The 22502-nt window shown below is 37.4% G+C and overlaps 1 protein-coding gene across 1 annotated transcript in view; it reads left to right on the top strand.

Moving 5' to 3' along the window:
* dnah5 (dynein, axonemal, heavy chain 5) overlaps positions 1–22486 on the top strand; it is a gene marked incomplete at its 5' end in the record, with an annotated part of 169651 nt that extends 147165 nt beyond the window's left edge. The window contains 14 exons of the mRNA XM_084435539.1: positions 1655–1898; positions 3502–3616; positions 4619–4809; positions 7941–8062; positions 8974–9123; positions 9889–10134; positions 10521–10740; positions 11022–11227; positions 11589–11792; positions 14837–15052; positions 15997–16209; positions 17360–17512; positions 19195–19426; positions 20240–22486. Coding sequence (XP_084291665.1) covers positions 1655–1898; positions 3502–3616; positions 4619–4809; positions 7941–8062; positions 8974–9123; positions 9889–10134; positions 10521–10740; positions 11022–11227; positions 11589–11792; positions 14837–15052; positions 15997–16209; positions 17360–17512; positions 19195–19426; positions 20240–20391 — 2664 coding nt within the window. The 3' untranslated portion in view covers positions 20392–22486. The remainder of the gene's footprint in view (positions 1–1654; positions 1899–3501; positions 3617–4618; positions 4810–7940; positions 8063–8973; positions 9124–9888; positions 10135–10520; positions 10741–11021; positions 11228–11588; positions 11793–14836; positions 15053–15996; positions 16210–17359; positions 17513–19194; positions 19427–20239) is intronic.
* Positions 22487–22502: the final 16 nt, after the last annotated feature.

Here is a 22502-nt window from a genome sequence, read left to right as displayed (position 1 = left end):
TGGCGTATGACGTAGGACGTAGCATAGGAAGCGTCGTCCCGTGACGTCACTTCTACGTGCATCCCAGCATCCATCTCCGTGAACGCGCGTCGACCGCTACTGGAAGCCAGTTATTTTCGTTTATAAAGTTTTAAATATGTATATTTTTACGACAAAACCGCACGGATTACCCTCAGAAGGCCTTCGTTTATCCCCCTGGAGCCGGATGGATTACTTTTGTGAAGGATGCCTGCACATTTTGGGACTTGAACGAGGTGGACCCCATAGCTTCACACTATAGCCACTGAAAGATCTAAGACATTTTCTAAAATAACTGAAAATGTGTTCGTCTGAAAAAAGATTGACATATGCATCTCGAACGGCTTGAGGATGAGTAAATCATGGGTTAAATATCATTTTTGGGCGAACTATCCCTTTAATTGTGTAATTAATTACGCTGTAAAAAGGACACCTTAAAATAAAGTGTAACCTAAAACAATAAATTGTTATTACAGTATATTTCTACAATGTGTGTCAGGGTTCTGTCACCTCTGTTCTAGTTTTTCCATGGATCTATGGTGACGGGATCTTGACACCCCTATTAGTCTTGTTATGTGTGAGCACACAGCTTTGGTTTTGTTTGTGTGGGCTTGTGTCTGTTATGTTTGGTGTGTTGGTATGCATGGTGTCTGGATCCTGACACTTCGGTCTAGTCTTGGTTCAGTTTCAGTGTTGGGGTTCTGACATCCATGCTCTGTGCATTCTGTCAGTCTTGCATATTGTTTTCTGTTTGAGCACATGATACATCGTTTTGTTTTTGTTTTGTTTTTTTTGCCATGCACACTTCAGTCTTGCTATGTCCTTTATGTTTGTGTGCATTGTGCTCTTCTTGTCTGTCTCTCGTCTTGGCCCTGCCCCCTTGTTACCTTGTTATTAGTTCAATTGCCCCACTTGCTTTCCTTCGTTACCCTCCTTATTTCCTTCCCTACCTAATCTCCCTGTCTTTTGCTTGTTTGTTGTGGTTACGTAGATGTCGACGCCTTCCTGCACCAGGTCCCATTTTGTTGGCTTTTGTCTGCCCTGACTGTTTTTCACCGGCTCGGATGGTTTTATTTTATGTTTACTATGTAAACCTATTGTTTATTCTGCGAATGAGTCCTGCCCCCATCTCTCATTCTCACCTTGCTAAGCAAGTGATATTTGGTTTGGTTTGGCTGGATTCCAAAAATATTTGCATGAATTTAAAGTGAATCAGGGCTGTAAAAATATGTTATGAAAACTATTTTCATAATTTAAATCTTTCATGTCATTCAATTGGATGACTTTTTAATGTGTATATGTAATTAAGCTTACACTGTAGGTGACAAAGAAAACAGGCAGTTAAATCGTTAATCACACTTATGTCTGTGAAAAATGTAATCATATTGTAAAGAACATGTTTGACCTGAATTGAATCAACGTTGTACTGACTTGAGCTGAATAATGATACTTGTCTTCTGTAGAGCTGCTTATAGCTGAATAAATCATTTTTATAATTGATGACTTTACATAGTTGTTTCCCTGTTTATTACTTAACAACCTGTATTGTATAAAGCACTGAATATATAATAGTGACTTTACTTAAAGCTGTTTGTGTGTGGTGAGAAATTACTATGTGATGTTTTTGGATTTTCAGGAACTGGAAAAGGAGCGGACCGACCTGCTAGAGGATGTGACGGCCAATAAACGTAAAATGAAGGAACTGGAGGATAATCTACTTTTTAGGCTGACCAGCACGCAGGGCTCCCTGGTGGATGACGAGAGCCTCATCATAGTGCTGGGAAACACCAAACGCACGGCAGAGGAGGTCACACAGAAACTCCAGATCGCTGCTGAGACTGAGATCCAGATCAATGCGGCCCGCGAGGAATACAGACCCGGTAGGCACTTAGATCTTATCTTTCATTAAAAGGGATAGTTCACCCAACAATTATCCCATAATTTACTCACCCTCAAGCCATCCTAGGTGTAGATGAGTTTCTTTTTTCAGCCAAACACAATCAGAGTTAAATAAATAAATATATATATATATATATATCTCTATCCTGGCTCTTCCAAGCTTTATAATAGGAGTGAGTAGAGCCTGAGTTTTTGAAACCCGAAAAAGCGCATCCATCCATCATAAAAGTAATCCATACGGCTCTAGGGGGTTATTAGAGGCCGAAGTGAAGCGATGCATTTTTATAAGAAAAATATCCATATTTAAAACTTTATAAGCTATAATCATTGGCTTCTGGCATACGCAAGTCAAGTTCCGGCCGAAGAGTGAACATTTTTGAATTGTCAATTTTGGGTGAAAAGGCTTTAAGGCTTTTTTCAAATATGCGTAAAGAAATTTGATTAATCTTTTCCTCTAGTGTGTGTGTAGTGTGTAGAGTTTAATGTAAACAGTAAATTATCAGAATAGCCACAATCTGTTAAAATTTTGTTGACACCTGGTATTAATATTAAGGCTGTCAAGTGATAAAATGTTTTAATCTAATTAATTACATGATGTGCTGATTAATTAATCGAATTAATCGCACATCAAATTTGGCTGATTTTCCCCAAAATTTCCCCCAAAAGATAATTTAAAGTCATTATTGTGTTAAATGAGAAAAGCATCAAATATAAATGACAAAAAGTATGTTTAGATTTTTTTTTTTTTTTTATTATTCAATAAAAAATAATTAATTCATGAGTGAGTAAATGTAATAATAAATTTTTTTTTTTTTTTTTTTTGCTAAACTATCCCCAAAGTATAAAATTATTCTTATTCTTATTATTTATGAAATAAAAACTGCCAGTAGGTGGCGGTAAATGTCTAAATTAGTAAGTCACTGAGTCATTCATGCATTCGATTTGTTCAAACAGCTGATTCATTCAGGAATCAGAAATGCTTTCTTTATGAATGGGCCACTGAATCATAGGTTCACCCGACTGATTCACTCAGAATGTGGATACCTTCAGAAATACCTTCAGAAATGTATTCACCTGCAGGCACAGTTTGAAAAAACATTCTGTTCTGATGGTCACCTTAAAAAGCACCATCTTTCGGATGAGACATTAAACCGAGGTCCTGAATTTCTGTGGTCATTAAAAATCCCAAAATTAAATTTGCCCATTGGCTTCTGTCCATCATGGCCTCCTAATCATCCCCATATATATACACTGATTGGCTTCATCACTCTGTCTCCTCTCCACCAGTAAGCTGGTGCATGATGGCGCTCTATGGTTGCCGTCACATCATCCAGGTGGATGCTGCACATTGGTGGTGGTTGAGGATTCCCCCTGCCATTTGTAAAAGTGCTTAGAGTGCAGAGAAAAGTTATGTATAAACGTAACAAATGATTAATATTATTATTATTATTATTATTATTATTATTATGTAGTCACAAAATCCGACACTTTTCCTTCGAAATCCACTGTCTAGTTGCATCTGAGACTGCTGTTAATACCAGATGTAAATACTGACCCTTGTGTCATTTTCTTTTCTGAGTGTAGTTGCCACAAGAGGAAGCATCTTGTACTTTCTGATGACGGAGATGAGCATGGTGAACGTGATGTATCAGACCTCCCTGCGCCAGTTTCTGGGCTTGTTCGACTTGGCCTTGGCAAAGTAAAACTCATTTATCAATTCATACCTTATTCCTTTTTTTAATTTGTTTTTCAAAGACAAAATGACATATATTTTTGATCTTCATCACCAAGCCAACATTTCATGATCAGGCTAATGTAGGCTTAATGTATGGGTCCCATATGGTTTTGTCCATGGGTTCCATGGCAGATCTGAATTAACTCTGGTCAGACTGTGAATGAGGTTCAAATGGGCTAATTCAGATAGGGCCGACATAGGGCGTTGACAACGCCATTTGGGGCCCATACCTCAAGCCCATATTGTGGCTACACGTGGCTCCACCATGAAATATTGGTTGGGTGATGTTAAAATGTAAATTTACAGGATATTGCTGTTATAAAACAATGTCTGTTGATCATATTGTCCATGTTAGATGTGAGAGTGCATTGAGTAAGGTTTTACATAAGTTGCAAACTTGTTTAAGCTAAACAATTGATAAACCTGCTTCATCTATCCATCGGCTTCAACTGGTCCAAAATGCAGCTGCCCGTCTGCTTACAGGCATTCGCAAACGGGATCACATCACGCCTACACTACGTTCACTGCACTGGCTACCTGTTCAGTATCGTATTGAATTTAAAGTCTTGTTGTTTGTGTATAAAGCATTAAACAATCTCGCTCCTCAATACCTTACTGAATTGGTTATGGAACACAAACCAGTCAGATTGCTCAGATCACAGACCAATTATCTGTTACGAGTACCCAGATCCAGATTGAAATGCAGGGGTGACAGAGCCTTTGCGATAGCTGGCCCCAGGTTATGGAACAAATTGCCATTATACATCAAAACAGCGTCCACAGTGTCTGAGTTTAGAAGTCTTTTAAAAACCTATTTGTACTCTTGTGCGTTTAATGTTTTGTGAAAGTTGTCTAGATCTAGATATATCTTGTACAGCACTTTGGTCAACCAAGGTTGTTTTAAATGTGCTTTATAAATAAAGTAAACTTGAAACTTGAAACTTGTTTCTTCCTCTTGGAGAGTAGGTCCTCAAAGAGTCCAATTACAAGCAAGCGGATCGCCAAAATCATCGAGTACATGACCTTTGAGGTGCACAAGTACGCAGCTCGGGGTTTGTATGAAGAACACAAGTTCCTGTTCACCCTTCTGCTCACTCTCAAGATCGACATGCAGAGCAACAGGGTCAAACATGAGGAGTTCCTGACCCTTATTAAAGGTCAGAAACCAACCCGTCCTCCACAAGTCAGTCTCTCTCAGTGTCTTTTTTTTTTCTCTGTTTTTCTACATTCAAAATCTTTCTCCTCCTCCTTAGTTTCTTTATTTTCTAGGTTCTCAAATGAGAGAACAATCAATTTAGTCTATTAACATTCCTGAACAATGCTTATGTATGTATGAGTGTTTGTGACTTTCTGCTGAATTTTACTGCGTATCTTACATAATTATGTAACAAGTTCAGACAATGTTTGTCTTATATTATACTTATTATACAGTATATCCTTTATTATTAGGGTGCAGACAGGTTTTAAGACAGTCTTTTGGAGCAGTGGGTTTAGGCAGGACTGAGCAGCAGGAACCCATCAGAGCCACACTTCTACAGCTATTAGTGTGCTATGAATGAAGCACAGTGGTGCCTTGTGACAAGCTGTGAGGTTGACTGCCAGTACATATTATGTAAGGTTCAGTACATTGTAAGACACAGTACATTGTGCTGCATACTTGCTTTAATTGAGACATATTGTTCATTAATATAGCCATATTTTTTTAAAGGAATGTTCCAGGTTCAATACAGTATGACATACACTGTGTTTCAAAAGTATAGCCTTAAGACTTAAACATTACACATTAAAATGAGACTGATGCTATACACTGTAACTTAACTTGTACTGAACCCATCATTTCTTTAAATAACTCTTTTATTTACACACTCATTAACACATGAATGAATATTATCAAATAAGAACAAATCCATACATACAGCAACAAGCAAGGTCAAATTATGAATGAGATATAAAGTTGCATTGAGATCTCAAACCAAATGCTCAAAAAAGAGACTATGAAGGCAACAGACTGTGGATTTGCCATTAGAAGCTTTTGTGATTTTTCTTTCTTTCCTCTGGGTAACAAGGATAAATCATATTTAATGGCTCTTTGCAATTTGTACATGTTGTTCATGAGGAGTCCTTGGTGAGTCTGTAGATTGATGAACTTATATGTGATTACCATGTTGGTTCATGTGCTTTTGCTTTGTAAAAGCATCAGATCCGAAATTTAATCACTGAGAAATCAGGTAGCCTTGCGGTCAGAGAAGTGGCCCATTATCCAGAAGGTCAATTTGATTCCCTGTGCTGGCAGTGCACGTCAAGCCAGTTAATACCATTCTGCTCTTTAATGCACTCTTGTGAGAGCCCCTTTCTCTCTCTTTAGTTTGTCTTGCTTTTTCCCCCATAGAAATGAGCTTTTCTCGAGATTTCTCAAGTTATTACATTTGCAAAACAGGAGAGGTTCCTTTGTACCTTTACTAGATAGTATTCCAAGAACAAATCATTCCATCTTTGTTCAGACAAGATGAGTGCAAGTAAACAATGTATTTTATTAATTACAAAAGTGTATAAAGTCAATATTTCTGTTAAAGATACCCAAAACAAGTTAACAACAATAGACTAGAGAACACTTCTTGCTTTAACATCTGTAGCTTTTTTTTTTTTTTTGCTACCAACTTCTGTTGGTATTTCTAAACTGCGGTTGACTTCTAGCGAGAGAATCAGCAAAATAATATTTTCTTTTCTGCCAAAGATTAAGAAATTGAAGAATATGATGTACATAAATGTACACAGCAAGAAGAAAATATCTTGCTATATCAGTGTGCAAGTGAAAGTTAGTTTTGATCATATATATAGCCTAGGTATAGCTCACATGTAGTCATTTTAAATTACATATTATCTGTATATAATTTTGTTCATTTAAACTAAATGTTTAATAATAATTATTAAACTAAAATTGCTAATGTGTAATATATTAGGGGTATAATAATTATATAAATCATATATAAATCATATAAAATAATTAGAATAAATTATCATCACTGAATGCGATATGCTTAAAATGGAGAAGTTTTTCCTTTTGAGTGGTCCGCGTACAGACCATTGTCCATTGTCATTGTCAAAATGATCCCCATTCACACTGATCCGCGAAAACAACTGAAAATGCTGTATTCTGCTGCCAGGCCATTAGACGGGGCTGAAACACTATAGACTGAACACGCAATACACATGTGCATGATGTCATCGTCTTCAGAGATTCGCGTTTTTGTTGTTTAAACGGAGACAGTTTTCAAAAACGTTGAAACCCTCCTTCTTCTCTCTTCAGTTGTCCGGTGTTGTTTGTGCATGGCACACTGTTTTGTGTTGTTTGCTCGTTTTTTGGATTACCTGCTTTTGTGTTGTTTAATAATCCTTGTTTTATTCGATACGTTTTGGCATTTCTTTATCATCTCTGGACTAAACGTTACATCATGTCAGACAAATGCCAGCTTTTACACCGTCCCATTTTCTAAAAAAATAAAAACTTTTAGGCAAATCCGCTATTCTATAGGAATGCTAGAGACTGCTCAAGGTCTTGGGCCAAACCAAGTCCATCAGGGCTAACACACCCTCATTCAGTACATCCGGGCAATTCACCTGACCTGCCTCACGGGTCAGAGCTCAAACAGGGGTCCTTCTTGCTGTGAGGCAACAGTGCGAGTGCTACCCACTGTAGTAACCAACTGTGATTTAGGCAAATGTTTTGATTCAATTTTATATATCAAGTTAAACTGTTTACTATATCACCAGTTCTGTGATTTGACATTCATTAACCTGCAAATCAAATTATAATTCAGAAGTGAGCAGTTGGGCAGGGTTAAAATGTTGTTATTTCTACCTCATGTACTGTAAATTATTTATATTTGTACCCAGAATCTTACTAAATCATGTGTGATAGGAATGTTACCCTTTGCCTAATTTTTAAGTGGTTAACTCATTCTGGAGCTAATTATAATATAACTTTTTAACAATATTAATAGTTACTTCATAAATATTGTTTATTGTTAGATTATATTAACAAATGTAACCTTTCTGTTTCATCCACCTTAAAAAAAGTAATAGGCAGTATACAGAAAAAAAACTGCAGTAGTAAGCAAGCTACTCATCAGCATGCAATCAGTCAAAAAAATAAAAAAGCTGATAAGAAGCAAAAATATAACTAACAAATTCTCAAATCTCCTACACTCTGGTGCAAAATTCAGGATTCTGTTTTCATAATAAGAACAAGGCAATTCTTCATGTGATCTGTTTTCTTGATGTCACCCAGGAGGTGCTTCGCTGGACCTTAAAGCCTGTCCACCCAAAGCTGCAAAGTGGATCCTGGACATAACATGGCTCAACCTGGTGGAGCTGAGCAAACTGTGGCAGTTCTCTGACATTCTAGATCAGGTGTGTGGTCAGATACCTATACACTAAAAGGATCAGACACATCCACACATGGAACACATATACACACACACGCACGCACGCACACAGTATCTGTCGCTTTGAGTTCCCCTTCCTCATTAATTCGCAGCTCACTCTGCAGTAAACATGTCAATATTTGATTCATCTGGTCTACACACACACACAAATACATTCACAACCCCTCACACTGACGGCTGATTGGCAGGCCATGACTGCCTGGGGGAACTTCATGCTCAATGCAGTGTGAAATGAGCTCACTTTGGCAAACTCTAAATCAATTACTTGTGGCTGAAAGAAATCAGATTAAAAGCCTTTTGTTTAATTAACCATTTCTAGAACACCGCAACTACAGAAATACTGCTAATCCACACACAAGATTTCATAATGCAATGTCATAACACACCAGAAATCCATGCTTTCCGTATCATTGTGTTTAGTCTTTGTCTTTAAATCAATTTTAATTAGACAAAACATTTACATGTTATTTATTTGACAAATAATTTAATTCCCAACCACTTCATTTTAGATGCTATATAAGGTTTTTGAAGGTAATTGAAGGTTTAGTTCACACAAAATTTAAAAATTTGTAATCATTACTCATGCTCATGTTGTTTCAAACCTGTATGACTTTCTTTCTTCTGTGAAACATAAAACAACATATTTTGCGAAATTTTAAATATAATATATGGGTCATTAAATAACATAAATTCATAAAATATGTATTAAGCTATTATTTGGCTTTTTTATCATTTAAAATATGACTAAAAATAATCAAAGTGCTGTTTAAAATAGTTTTAGATTGAGTGTAGCACCCCGTAGAACATGACAACTTTCCAAAATGATTTCTTGTCAACTGTCCAAATGTAAACTGTTGTGTACATTTGTATTAACAGATTGGGCGTCATGAGAAGCAGTGGAAGAGCTGGTTTGATCGAGAGGCACCAGAGGAAGAACCAATCCCAAATGCATATGACCAGGCTCTGGACTGTTTCAGACGGCTGCTCCTTATTCGATCCTGGTGTCCAGATAGAACAATTGCTCAGGTATAAATAACCCCTTTTTGAAGCCAGTGAAGCCATACAATTATTGATGTTCAATTTATTTTGTGAAAATCCTCACATTGCATTTTTTTCATCACAAAACCGAAACAAATTATTTTTGCATACAAAAATTGTAGTCTATTTTTGACAATTTTATGACAATTAATGCACTCATTACTATCTCAGTCTCATTATTATAATGCTCAAAATGCATTCTTAGCTCATCACAATCTCATTGCTGTTATCAGCAAAATAATACAGAACAGAAGAATTCTGATTACAGCATGCCTATTTGCTATCAGGCTTATGTATGTGTGTAATATTTCTTGACCTTCTGGAAATCCATCACTTTGGCAAGGCGAGAATTGGTCCCCTGACTGAGCCTGGTTTCCCCCAGGTTTTTTTTTTCTCTATTACAGTCAGCTGACGGAGTGTTAGTTTCGTGCCACTGTCCTTGCCGACTTTCGGCTTGCTCAGTTGGGGCTTTAAAAAAGACAATTACCATTTAGAAATATCAATTCGACACTATCTGATGTAAACAAAATTTTAACTGAATTTGAGCTGGGTAATATTGTCTTCGGTAGAGCTGCCTTACAGCTGTTTTATAGTCATTTCATAATTGATACAATTCGCAACACTATTATTTACCTGTTTATTCCCATGAAGCTACTTTGAGACAATCTGTATTGTGTAAAATGCTATAAAAAATTTGACTTGATTTTCAATCGCATCAGGCTAATTACTTGTTTTCCAATGTGTAATCGAAAGGCACGGAAGTACATCATGCACTCAATGGGGGAGAGATATGCTGAGGGAGTGATTCTGGATCTGGAGAAGACCTGGGAGGAGTCTGACCCACGCACTCCTCTCATCTGCTTCCTATCCATGGGTTCAGACCCAACAGACTCAATCATCGCCCTGGGCAAACGACAAAGAATTGAGACTCGTTACGTCTCAATGGGTCAGGGGCAGGAAGTTCATGCGCGCAAACTTCTGCAGCACTCTATGGCTAATGTATGTTCATATTCATGCATGTTTAATGTTCCAATACTTGCTTCTATCCCATCTTAATATGTAGAGATAACAATAAGCTAGCCATTCATGGGTTGATTCCCCCAAAAGTGTCAACACAATGTCGAGAACTTGTTGGTCTGTTTGTTTGAGTATTTTGACAGCAAAATACAGTACATTAGCTCAGCCAACCATGATTTTGGGACCACATTATTTGTCTATTCAACTAATGGAAGACAGGGGAGAGTTTGGGACACATGTTTGAAAGAAGAGATTTTTTTGCAATTCCACTTGATGGCCTTATTAGCTCTCAGTATTTGTGCTCAATAAAGTCTATAAAACTGAATGCTTTCTCTAAAACCAAATGTTATATTTTTTTCCCCTATTAGGGAGGCTGGGCTTTACTTCAGAACTGTCATTTGGGTCTGGATTTTATGGATGAACTCATGGATACAATCACAGAGACAGACAGCATTCATGACACCTTCAGACTGTGGATGACCACTGAGGTCCACAGACACTTTCCTATCACTCTTCTGCAGATGTCAATCAAATTCACCAATGAGCCTCCACAGGGACTGAAAGCCGGACTTAAAAGGACTTACGGAGGTGAGCCTGACCTCTCTGGATATTTAGTCTTTATTCAACTGTCAGTTTTCTTTATGGACTTCACTCCATGTCAACTGCAGCCTGTTTTTTATATCCTGCCTATTTGAGATGAAAGACTGTGCCATCACCTGAGACTACTAATGGATTTGAAACATTTATATGATTATTTAAAGAGGAGCCTCATTATTTCAATATCCTCAAAAAAAAAAAAAAAAAAACTAGCTTTGTGTTATTAATAACGAAAGTCTTAAAAATTGGTAATGCCTAATAATATCTTCCAGGTATCAGTCAGGATCTTCTAGATGTGAGTAACATGGTCCAATGGAGGCCCATGTTGTATGGGGTGGCATTCCTCCATTCCACTGTCCAAGAGAGGCGAAAATATGGACCTTTGGGTTGGAACATCCCATATGAGTTCAACCAGGCAGATTTCAATGCAACCATACAGTTTGTCCAGAATCACCTCGATGATATGGACATCAAGAAGGTGAGAGTTGCATTATGGAGCAGCTGTGTTACTCGACCATAATAATTAGCACAATTAAATCAGCCAAATACAAGTTTATTTCAGCTAATATGTTCTGTAATTATACACCTTTAATTATCCCACATAAACTTAAAGAAACCTATACTTCGGAGTCATTTTGAATTATTTGGATTCTTGTCAAATGTCTCTATTATTAAAGTATGGCATGAACATAACCTTTTCCACATCTGCGAGAAGGTCCTTTTACATAAAGTGTATGTATATGATTTACACTGTCATCTTTGTCAAGGGTCTATGCAAAAAGTTGCCAAATAGACTCAGCACCTGGCACTTTAATTTGAAGTATGAAGTATTTTTACAGGGTGTGTCCTGGAACACTGTGCGCTACATGATCGGCGAGATCCAGTATGGCGGGAGGGTGACTGATGACTATGACAAGCGCCTCTTGAACACATTTGCGAAGGTGTGGTTCAGTGAGAACATGTTCAGCCCTGATTTCTACTTCTACAAAGGCTACTGCATTCCCAGATGCAATAATGTGGATCAGTATCTCCAATATGTTCAGGTGAGATAGAAGGTTCCAATGAAACTGCTCAGTCAGTCTCTTTGGAATCAGTATAGCTACTATTTGTTCTACAGGTTTTGTCACTTTAGATGGAGGTGAGACTGTGTTGACAATTGTCTGTGTAGTCAATGGTGGTTTATTACAACACTGTGGGCTGTTACCTGGTCAAGATTCACAGCAGAGTGACTCCAATTGACATTTACAATAAATTCTGCCAATACTGAGTACCAATACTTACTTTAAACAACAACAACAACATTAAAATACTAAAAGTATACCAAGTAATGTAATAAATTGATCCGAGCAGAAACAAATTCACTGAACCTCCTCAAGAGATAAATTATGCAACAGAATTGCATAATGCAAAGTGCCTTTACAATTATAAGCTGTTAATGTAAATTTCAAGTGCATTTTTTGTTGTTCATTTCAGCTTTAGTGTAAGTTCTTATTTTCTTCTCTCTCAGAAGTCTCTGGCAAGTGTGCTGTAAATGGTACCACTATAAAGATCTACCATCACCCCCCTTTCAGCAGATGAGTTGGTGCGAACATAACAGTAATTAATATTCAAGTCGCATCTGGCACAGTTTGTGCATGCTGACAGAAAGTAAACTATCTGAAGACCAAAAGAAAAGTAAATAAATATACTTACAAAAAAAAAAAAGGCCAATCTTTCGTCAACTGTAATCTTTCGTCAACTGTAATGTAACAAACAGTGAACAAAGCTGATTCATCAGGCATGAAAATAGTGCAGCTCAATCAAAGCCACTTCATAATAGCCATTCCAGTGCCAAGAGGGACATGACCAGCCTCTCACTGCCCATATTCCTGTTGTACATTAAAGCCAGTGAATCATGTAAAGCAGTGGTGTCCTCGTGAGAGAAATAGTACAGCTGCAAGCAGAGTACGGCTGATCTTCATTCTCTGAGCTGATTGTGATGGATGTTTTTAGCCCCAACTCACAGCAGGATGATTCTCTCAGACATGGTTCTAAGAGCTGGTCTGTGCACTCAAAGCGTACACGCAACAGCTTTGTTCTGTATGTAACACGCAATGAGCTTATTAATGAAACCACACACAAAAGCTCCTGAAGAAACATGTGAGACATTTTGCTTTAAAAAAGAATAAAGGAAATTTTAAAAAATAGCATTCGTTCAGCTGTTCAGTATAAAATCTCTAAGCACATGTTGTTTACAGGAAGCTTTTGATGAATTATGATGAATGAGTGTGTAATGCGAAATGACTTGTATTGCTGGTACACAACGCTGTATGCATGTGTGGATCAACTAATAAACATCTTTAATGATGATTGCTCATCAAAAAGGAAGAGATGTGGGAAAACATTCATTCATTTAGCAAAACTGATGCAATACGCTTTAGCTTTCCTAGCTAATGAGAGTGAGCTCTCATAATGGTTGTTTATTTCATGTGAAAATTGATCGCAAGACACTGATCACTTTATTTTTAGAATCCAAACATGGACCTTTATACAATCAAAAAATGTGCATAGTTTTTTAAGTAATTGCATCTATTTGATTTTATTATAAAGGTTTAGAATCAGCAAAAACATGTTAATTCTGAAAAAAAATAAAAATAATGGCTAGCTGTGGAACAAGCCAGATTCAGTTAGTTAAAATACATGAGATTGAAACTAGTTTGATTTATTAACGATAAATATATCAAGCTAGTTATTTTGTATTGTGTATTTAATGCTTTCAATTTATTAGTACTATTACAGAAATCAGAAATATTCAGTCATCACCTGTATTTATATAGTGCTTTTTACAATACGAACTGTTTCAAAGCAGCTTTACAGTGATAACAGGAAAATAATGCAACAGTTTGTTTCTGCTGTACAGCTGATCTAGAAGAAAATAGCATCATAGTCCAGCGATGGTTAATTTCTGTTGTAAAAAAGTTATTAATTTAGTTAATATATATATATATATATATATAAAAAGCCTCTCTGGAGCTCAGTTCAGTTCTCATTCAATGGTGTCAATGCAGGCAGATTAATAATATTGTTGAATATTAAGTGTCCCCGAGCCAAAAGCAACAAGTGGCAAGGAACCCAAAATCCATAAGGTGACAGAATGGAGAAGCAGAAAAACCTTGGGAGAAACCAGGCTCAGTCGGTGGGCCAGTTCTCCTGTGGCCAACGAACGAACAGTGCATGATTATGATTCAGGCAGCATTACAGGTCAGAAGTCAGATTGTATCAGTGCATTCAGAATATTTATCCAGTTCTATCTGCCGGTATGGAGACGGGTTTGTTGAGGATCAGTGCCGATGGCTGTAATGTTGATGAGGCCTTTACAGGAGAGAGTCTAGTTGATACAATCTCTGCTGAGACTTCAGGGAGGGGTTGTGTCGTGTCTAGGCTCAGGTCCTCAATCTGATCTGGATACGGCCCGGATCCGGCTGAAAACCTTGTAGAAAATACAACTCAAATTTAGCGTTAATGTCCTCAATGGAACATGGCCAGACTTATTTCTAATATTTACTCTCATTTACCACAGCCACGTACTGTAAATGTTTTATACATTAAGGTTTTGCATGCATTACTGAATCATGCCTTTGTGGATAATCTCCAGATTATTTTAAAGGAACGTTTTGGCTGTAATAAGTCAAGCACAAACACATTTGTGGCATGATGTTGCTGACCACAGAAACTTGACTTGCAAGATCTTGTAAATGGTCAACTTTGTGGATTTAAAAGGAGAAATGTGGAGCTTATTACATTTTTAAAGCACTTTGTTTCACCGGTTTAAATTTAGAGTCCTATTCCTTTTCTTGTATCCTTGTGTGAATCATAAAAGTTTACCAGCTTTACATGGTCATGAAAATTGCATTAATGTTTATACCAATGTGCCTTGCTTTAACTGAGGGACACATGAAAATAATACTCTTCGGTAACCAATATGGTTCTGTAAGCAACATAATAACTCATACTGAACCCAGAACTTCCTTTAACTGTCTGGGACTAAGATTTCTTTCTTTCTCTCTTTCTTTCCTTATTTTTTTATTTTATTTTTGGGCTCCTAAAGGGTCTCCCCACATATGACACCCCTGAGGTGTTCGGCCTTCACCCAAATGCAGACATCACCTACCAAAGCAAACTCGCCAAGGACGTGCTAGACACTATCCTGAGTATCCAACCAAAGGACAGCTCCAGCGGAAGCGGTGAGACCAGGGAGGCGATTGTGGGTCGGCTAGCAGATGACATGCTGGAGAAACTGCCTCCAGATTTTGTACCATTTGAGGTAAAGCTTCAGACTGGGCAACAATGATGCAGCAAAATTTTGTATGGTTGATAGAGTGAACTCAGAGCCCAATGGTAGCAAATGGCCTTTGCTGTCTGGAGCTCGAGTCCTGTGGGGACATTCTCAGAGTTGACGAATGGTGATGAGGTCACAGATGCCTGCGCTAATGCATTTTCTCTTTTTTTTGGAACTTACAAATGTTCTAAAACCCAACTTCAGTTGCTTATGAAACATATAGGCAGTAATTAGCTGCAACTCCCCTCTGATTATTCGCCAATTAAGAAGGCAGCAGCAAAAAAAATTGCCTTAGGGGTGCACTCTGGCTTTTTGTTTTCATTATCTCTCACAGCGGACTGCAGAGAAGCAGATTTGTCTCAATCATGAGCTTTCCTAAAATATTTAAAACCCATGCCCTGCTTTCTGGCAATTTCAAAACTCTATTATTAATAACAATAGCAAAAAGAGCGACTTTCTACTTGTGAATAAAACATTGTGCCTTCTGCACCTACCGCCCTGTTTATCCAGATGTGAAATGTGCTGCCAATTATGTCATGATGCACTTTACATTGAGCTATCACCACACAAAAAGCTGGCAGTAAACTGCAATTCATTGAAAATAATTGTTGTTCATGGCAGCAGTTTTACAACTGGATTTATTATCCAGATGTGCGGTATAAAAAAGCACTTTTGCCATTTAAAAGAGCCGATTTGGGTGTCGAGATAATGGTGGTGAAGCAGTAAAGTATGTCAGATTTCAGGAGTCTGTTGCATCCTCCAAAGCCTAGTGCATAAAGGACACAAATTGAGGAGTTGCGCCCATGCAAACTGTGTCAATGCTAATATTTGTCATTGTCACCTTTACTTGATTAGCAATAAAAAATAATACAGAGCACGCAAACTAATAAATGACACAATCATAAATTCAAATTGCATCATTTATCCAGGTCAGAGAGAGATTGATGAGCATGGGTCCCCTTCAGCCCATGAACATTTTCCTGCGGCAGGAGATTGACCGCATGCAGAGAGTGATTGTTCTGGTCAGGAACACGCTGAGTGACCTGAAGTTGGCCATCGATGGAACCATCATTATGAGCGAGAACCTGCGAGATGCTCTGGACTGCATGTATGACGCCCGAATACCCGCGCGCTGGAAAAAGGTCAGAGGCCATTGCCTGCCTTTTATGTGTGAAATGTGTAGGACATACAATGTACACACCACAAACACAAACCCTGTTGGGAAGAGTTTTTAAACAAATTATTTACGACCCAAAGTAGCTAGTGTAGATATGAATGTCCCGATTAATTTCATTAATGTTCAGTCATGGTGTATATACCAATTGGACTACACTCTTTAGCATAGATCATAACATACGATTTAATGCGATAATGCGATAATACATTTTGAAATCAGCACAGTGTCTGTACTTATGTTCCCATATATTTTCCCTTTAGTTAATTAAATTATATATTGTAATGATTGTCCTGTGAGCTGTATTGTTAATCTCTTATGAGCTGTGATGAGATAGTTATTGGATCTAAGGAGCAGTGCGTCATCTTGAATGTGAAAAATCAAACCCAGAGGTGCAGGGCTCAAGTTTCTTAAACACCTCATCAGCTCACCTGCAGCAAAACAGCTTCATTTAGCTCTGCTTTTCAAATGCTACTCAAGCTGAACTAATCATGAGCTAATTGAAAAACGCCTGCTGAATAACAATCAGGCTGTCACTTACCCTGCATCTGAACATGTGTGTTTATAAGTGAATTTATAATGCCTGTTTGTGCGTGTAAAGGCCCTGTTTTGTACTTTTACACTGTGTAGGCCTATCCAAAGTATGGTCTTTTTGTCTCAAGCTAAACGTATGAAACAGTTTCCTTGGAACACAGAAAGGGAAAAGAACCATAAAAGTAGTCCATTTGACCATATAGACTTTATTCCAAGTCTTCTGAAGCTATACAACAGCATTCTGTGCTGAACAGAAATTTAAGTTGTTATTCACTATAAATCTTTCCCACTGTTGTTGTCATGTCAAATCTGTCTTGATACAAAGGTACTGACTATTAAAATCTTCACATAAAGAGCTCTTTTACTTTATGGTGGTTTTTAGTCGTTAGTGCTTGAAAGCCCAGAGCAGGGTGAAAACCCTATCCTGTGTGTATCTGTGTGTGTCGGCTGGAGTTCAACCATGAGCCTCAAGCATCTCTGTAAGATCTGGATTTGCTAAGTGTCACTCTGTCTTTGTGCGCGTTAACTGTGGTTCTGCTCAGCTGACCTTCTGCCTCTGTGTGTGTGTGTGTGTCTGTATGCAGGCCTCCTGGGCTTCTACCACATTGGGGTTTTGGTTCACAGAGTTGCTGGAGCGTAACCGGCAGTTCCACTCTTGGATTTTTGAGGGACGACCCAACTGCTTTTGGATGACAGGCTTCTTCAACCCACAGGGCTTCTTGACAGCTATGAGACAGGTGGGTAACTATCACATGAACACTTCTGCTAGTGTACACTTGTACTCATTTCCCTCCTGATCTGTTGATCTGATTGTTTTTCCTCAACAGCAAGTTTTAATTTTGTCCTTTAGGAGGTCGATGTTAACCCTATAAAGCCTAGAGTATCTTTTTAAGTATATTTGATATCCAAATGTGTAAGGCCTTCAAATTATAAACAACATTTTGCTAAACAACCTGTTGTACACTGTCTACTACATGCCTGCTACCCTCTGATACTTTATACATTTTAAGCAACTAAAAAACCTTTTAGTTAATTCTAAAAAACCTTTTAGTTAATTCTAAAAAACGGTATACAAACCGGTATACAAACTTTTTATCAAGTAAATGTAAGAATAATTTGTATACTGTTAGTAATATTTCAAGATAAACATTTACTGGAAGCAACTTGGGTTTATTTGATTATCCACAAATCATGTTTTAGAAAAAAACATGGTAAAATTGTCTTTCAAATATGATACATCATGATTTTGAGGAACGTTTATTTGTACATACATCTCTTAATCATCATTGTATTGCAGTGTATTATATGTTTTGTATATAATACACAATATATAATATTGTGTATATATATTACACAATATTAACCACCCCCCACCCCCCGCTGAATAAACTGTTCCGTTTAAAAAAAAAAAAAAAAAAAAAATCGGACTATTATTTTGTATGCCAGGCTTTACTGGATTAAACGGAATATCGATGCATCCTGTTTGAATTTTATTGATGTTTTACACCAAATAATATGTTATGTCAGACATCACGTTCCCTTAACATGCTTGTCCGAGTGGCCGATTAGTCTCTAAATGCATTTTATCCCTAGAAGAATCAATAATGGTGAGTTTAGAGGTGTTTTGGGCTGTGAGGGGACTGCTCAGTGGGGTGCATTCTAGCTAATGCCTTGGGGGTAAACAGCTTGCATGAAACAGGATTCTTTTAATTAATATTGGGCACCCATCCTGTTTTCTGTTCTCAGCTGTGTTTCTGTGCCAACACCTGCAGCTCTGAGAATAAACTTAGGGAAAGAACCCAGACGCTGCATTGCAGGAAAAACAAAAAATTCTTGATTTTGTTTTTTGTATATATATATATATATATATATAAATATACAGAAACACAGCTGAGAACAGAAAACAGGATGGGTGCCCAATATTCATTAAAATGTTTCATGCAAGCTGTAATTTTTTTTTTATCACAATATAGATCTGTCGCTTTAATTGAAGGCCAGGGAGGCATGTTTAACTTGGTTTTAGTTGAATAACTATATACGTTGTGTGAATTATATTGAATTACTATATATACATATATTATGTATAGTATAAATAATTCAATGGCCAGCGGTGACTTATTTAACGGGGTATGCTGGGTGGTGCATCATGTCAAAAGAAGTGCCCAATGCAAATACTGAATGGGTTGATTTTAAGCGAGATGCTCGCAGTCGCTTTAGTGTTAGTCTCCTCAGTTGCTTGTCTAACTCTCATGACACATAGCAACACAGCTAAAACTATTCTTAATATGTTGGACCTCTTATTGAAAGTAGCCAACATTTACTGGTTGAGACATGCCAGGTTTTTTTATTTTTTTTTATTATATTAAATTATAATTATATATAGCAGATCTACTTATTAATCATGTCACTAACTCAACAGGAGATCACTCGTGCTAACAAGGGGTGGGCGTTGGACCGTATGGTTCTGTGTAATGAAGTTACTAAATGGATGAAGGATGACATCACGCAGCCTCCTTCAGAGGGGGTGTATGTCTACGGTCTCTACCTGGAAGGGGCCGGCTGGGACCGCAGGAACTGCAAGCTCATTGATTCCAAACCCAAAGTACTGTTCGAGATGATGCCTGTGGTCAGGATGTACGCAGAGAACAATGGTGAGTTTTATATATAAATAAAATACTTTAATAATGCGTTAAGAATACCTCAATACTTTAAAATGCAAAGACAAACAGCAAACATTTGGTACAACTGGAAGGGAAACATTTCAAATAAAGGAGTAGAACAACAAAATGCCATTTAAAACTGATGGATAACCTTCTGATGTTCAATCAGAAATAAATTACAAGAAAGAGATGAAAAATAAAAGTGGGATGTTGTGTGGCACACTTTTGTGGACCCAAATTCAAAGTCTGTAACATCAAAAATATGATTAATCTGGTTGAAGAATAATCCGGTTGAAGAATAATCCTAGATTACCACCTATAACCAGCCGCTTCCAACTATATCTATATTTGGCTGAAATGGTAGAATGCTAGTGAATGCTAGAGCATTATTTTTAGCCTGCTAGAGCAGTGTTTCCCAACCCTGTTCCTGGAGGCACATCGACAGTAGACATTTTAGATATCTCCCTTGCCTGTGTTTGATTAGGAAGAGTTTGAAAATGTGTAGTGTTGGCGTGTCTCCAGGAACAGGGTTGGGAAACACTGTGCTAGAGATATAAACTTTTCTTTCCTCGCAGTTGCGAGTTGTAATGTCCGAATTGTGACATTAACTTGCAATTCTGAGCATAAAAAATCTGATTTGAGATAAACTCAATTGCAATAAAAAAAGTCCGAATTGTGAGATGAAAAAGTAGCAATTACTTTTTATTCCGTGGTAGAGACAATCTTCCATAGATGTGTTTGTAGTAAAGCGTGCAAAACGTTGCATTCATTTTATATATGAACCGAATCGTTATCTTTCCTCAGGTGTCAAAGATGTTCGCTTATACTCAAGTCCAATATATAAGAAACCTGTTCGAACAGACTTGAACTATATCGCAGCTGTTGACCTGAGAACCAGTCAGCCTCCAGAATACTGGATCCTGAGAGGAGTGGCCCTGCTGTGTGATGTCAAATAATCATCTTTTAAAATGATTATATACAAATGTGCCCTGATGGCTTTCTGATCTTTGTCTGTGTTTTTACCAATGTTTACCCTGAGCATCTGAATAAAACATGTACAGCTCTCAATTACACCACACATACGATTCTAAGAACCGCAACAGGAGCCTTGACATCTAAACCTGTGAATCCATCATAAATATTGTCAAGTCACACATTGTCATATAGTTGTCTGAGTGCCTCTCAAGACCATCTGCTGTGTCTCGTCTTTAAATGCATGAACCTGTGGATTAAAGGCCAAATGTAAGCCTGCTGCTTACCAGCTCAGCTGAAGCGTATTCATGCTTGTCCTACAGTAAACAGTCTTGTGTATTTTTTCATCTCCGGTAAAGAGGCTGCGTCCAAAATCACATACTTCCCTACTATATAGGTGAAACAGTATATGACAAAAGATGTCCAAATTCACAGTACTCATAAAAGAGTAGACAAAAAGTACTACTTCAGATGAGATCCTGAATTGTGCATACGATGGACACTTTACTATCCCATGATGAGGCCAAGGGAGAGAATTTATGAATGGCAGTGAAGTGACGCAACTGATGCTGGTAGGTCACATGATAAGGATAATCATGGATTACATTCATTCTATATAGAGCGTACTTTTTTAGCGCTCACAAAGTACGTACTTCAAAATAAGTACCTACTCAGGAGAGTATGCTTTTTGGATGCAGCCATTCTATGGTTTCTTCACAGAAACCGAAAAAAATTTTTTTTGTCAAATGTCATCCTAGCACAGAAAAGAAACCATCAAGCATGTTTGAAACACAGGCCTGTACCACAAAGTTGAAGAAACTCATGATTGGTTATTGGATTATTGCAAGTTGACTAAATTAAATACAAATGTGTAATTATTTCTCAAGAAAATGACATTCAGTCACATGAAACATGAAGACAATGCGATTCTATTCTCTTGAGAGGATGATCGACTTCAACTATATATATATATATATATATATATATGTCCCAAAGCATCATATAATTACTGTTATTAGATGTTACACCAACTCTAAAGCAGATAAAGGCAAAGTACAAAAATATAATTTAAAGTGGAACAAATTAAATCACCAGATGGAAATCTACATCTCTTGAATTATAAAAAAATCTAATTTTGTCCATCTCTAAAAATAAAGCGTGGTTCTCTAAACTCTTTTAATCTGAAATGTCAGAGACAGGAAGTGCTTCAGAGATGTCACTTTGATCATAGCTGCTTGGTTCAAGTTACTAAAGCTTTGTGGAACAGGATCCAGGAAAATGGAATACAAATATGTAAGACGTTTCCATTGTTTGCTGTTTGTAAAGACGTTTTAAAAGTTTGATTTGATTAAAAACTCTCGAAATAAATGGTCTTGTGCAGTTCTTATTTTATCTTGTCATTGAAATTTAATTTCATTAAATCATTTTAAGTCAACATCTTGTGACTCAGGGTGTTATAGCATACAGTAGTCTCACAGTTAAGAGGTCCTTGCTTTGAGTCCCGACAGACCCAGAGGGCCTTTCTGTGTTGGTATTTATGCTCCAATTTCCCCCACAATTCCCCCATCTGGACAGGGTGTTTCCCTTCTTATGGTCTGAGATCCCTGTGACCCTACTTAGATCAAGATCCATCCATTTTCTGTCCTAAACTGGCGAAGACATGGCCACATCAAGACCTCATTCATTTATCCAACTACGACTGAACAATTAATACATTAAAGGGGTAAATATAAAGTTCGAACATTCTACCTGTACTGTTGTTTCAGCTGATATTTTATCCACTTGGGACAATAATGCAATAGAGAAAATGTACAAACACCTCTCAGGACTTGACGGCAGTGGTCCGGCACCAATTCACATAGAACACGCACGGAGGTTGCAAAGAGCAACTAAACAGTGCGCCTTCTGTTAATGAAATACATAACGGGAAATATTTTCATTATGAATGAAAACATGACACAGACATACAAACATAGAATACTATATTACATTCACAACTCTTATAGGGATTTGGCGCTACTGTCCAAAGCTACATCTATATGCCAATGGTGTAAATATGTCACACATATCATGCACAGCATGTCAGTGACACAAC

Source organism: Rutilus rutilus (genome assembly GCF_951802725.1).
Source record: "Rutilus rutilus genome assembly, chromosome: 17".
NCBI classification, from domain to species: domain Eukaryota; kingdom Metazoa; phylum Chordata; class Actinopteri; order Cypriniformes; family Leuciscidae; genus Rutilus; species Rutilus rutilus.
The sequence above is the reverse complement of the archived record's forward strand: the minus strand, read 5'-3'. Positions and strand labels throughout refer to the sequence as shown.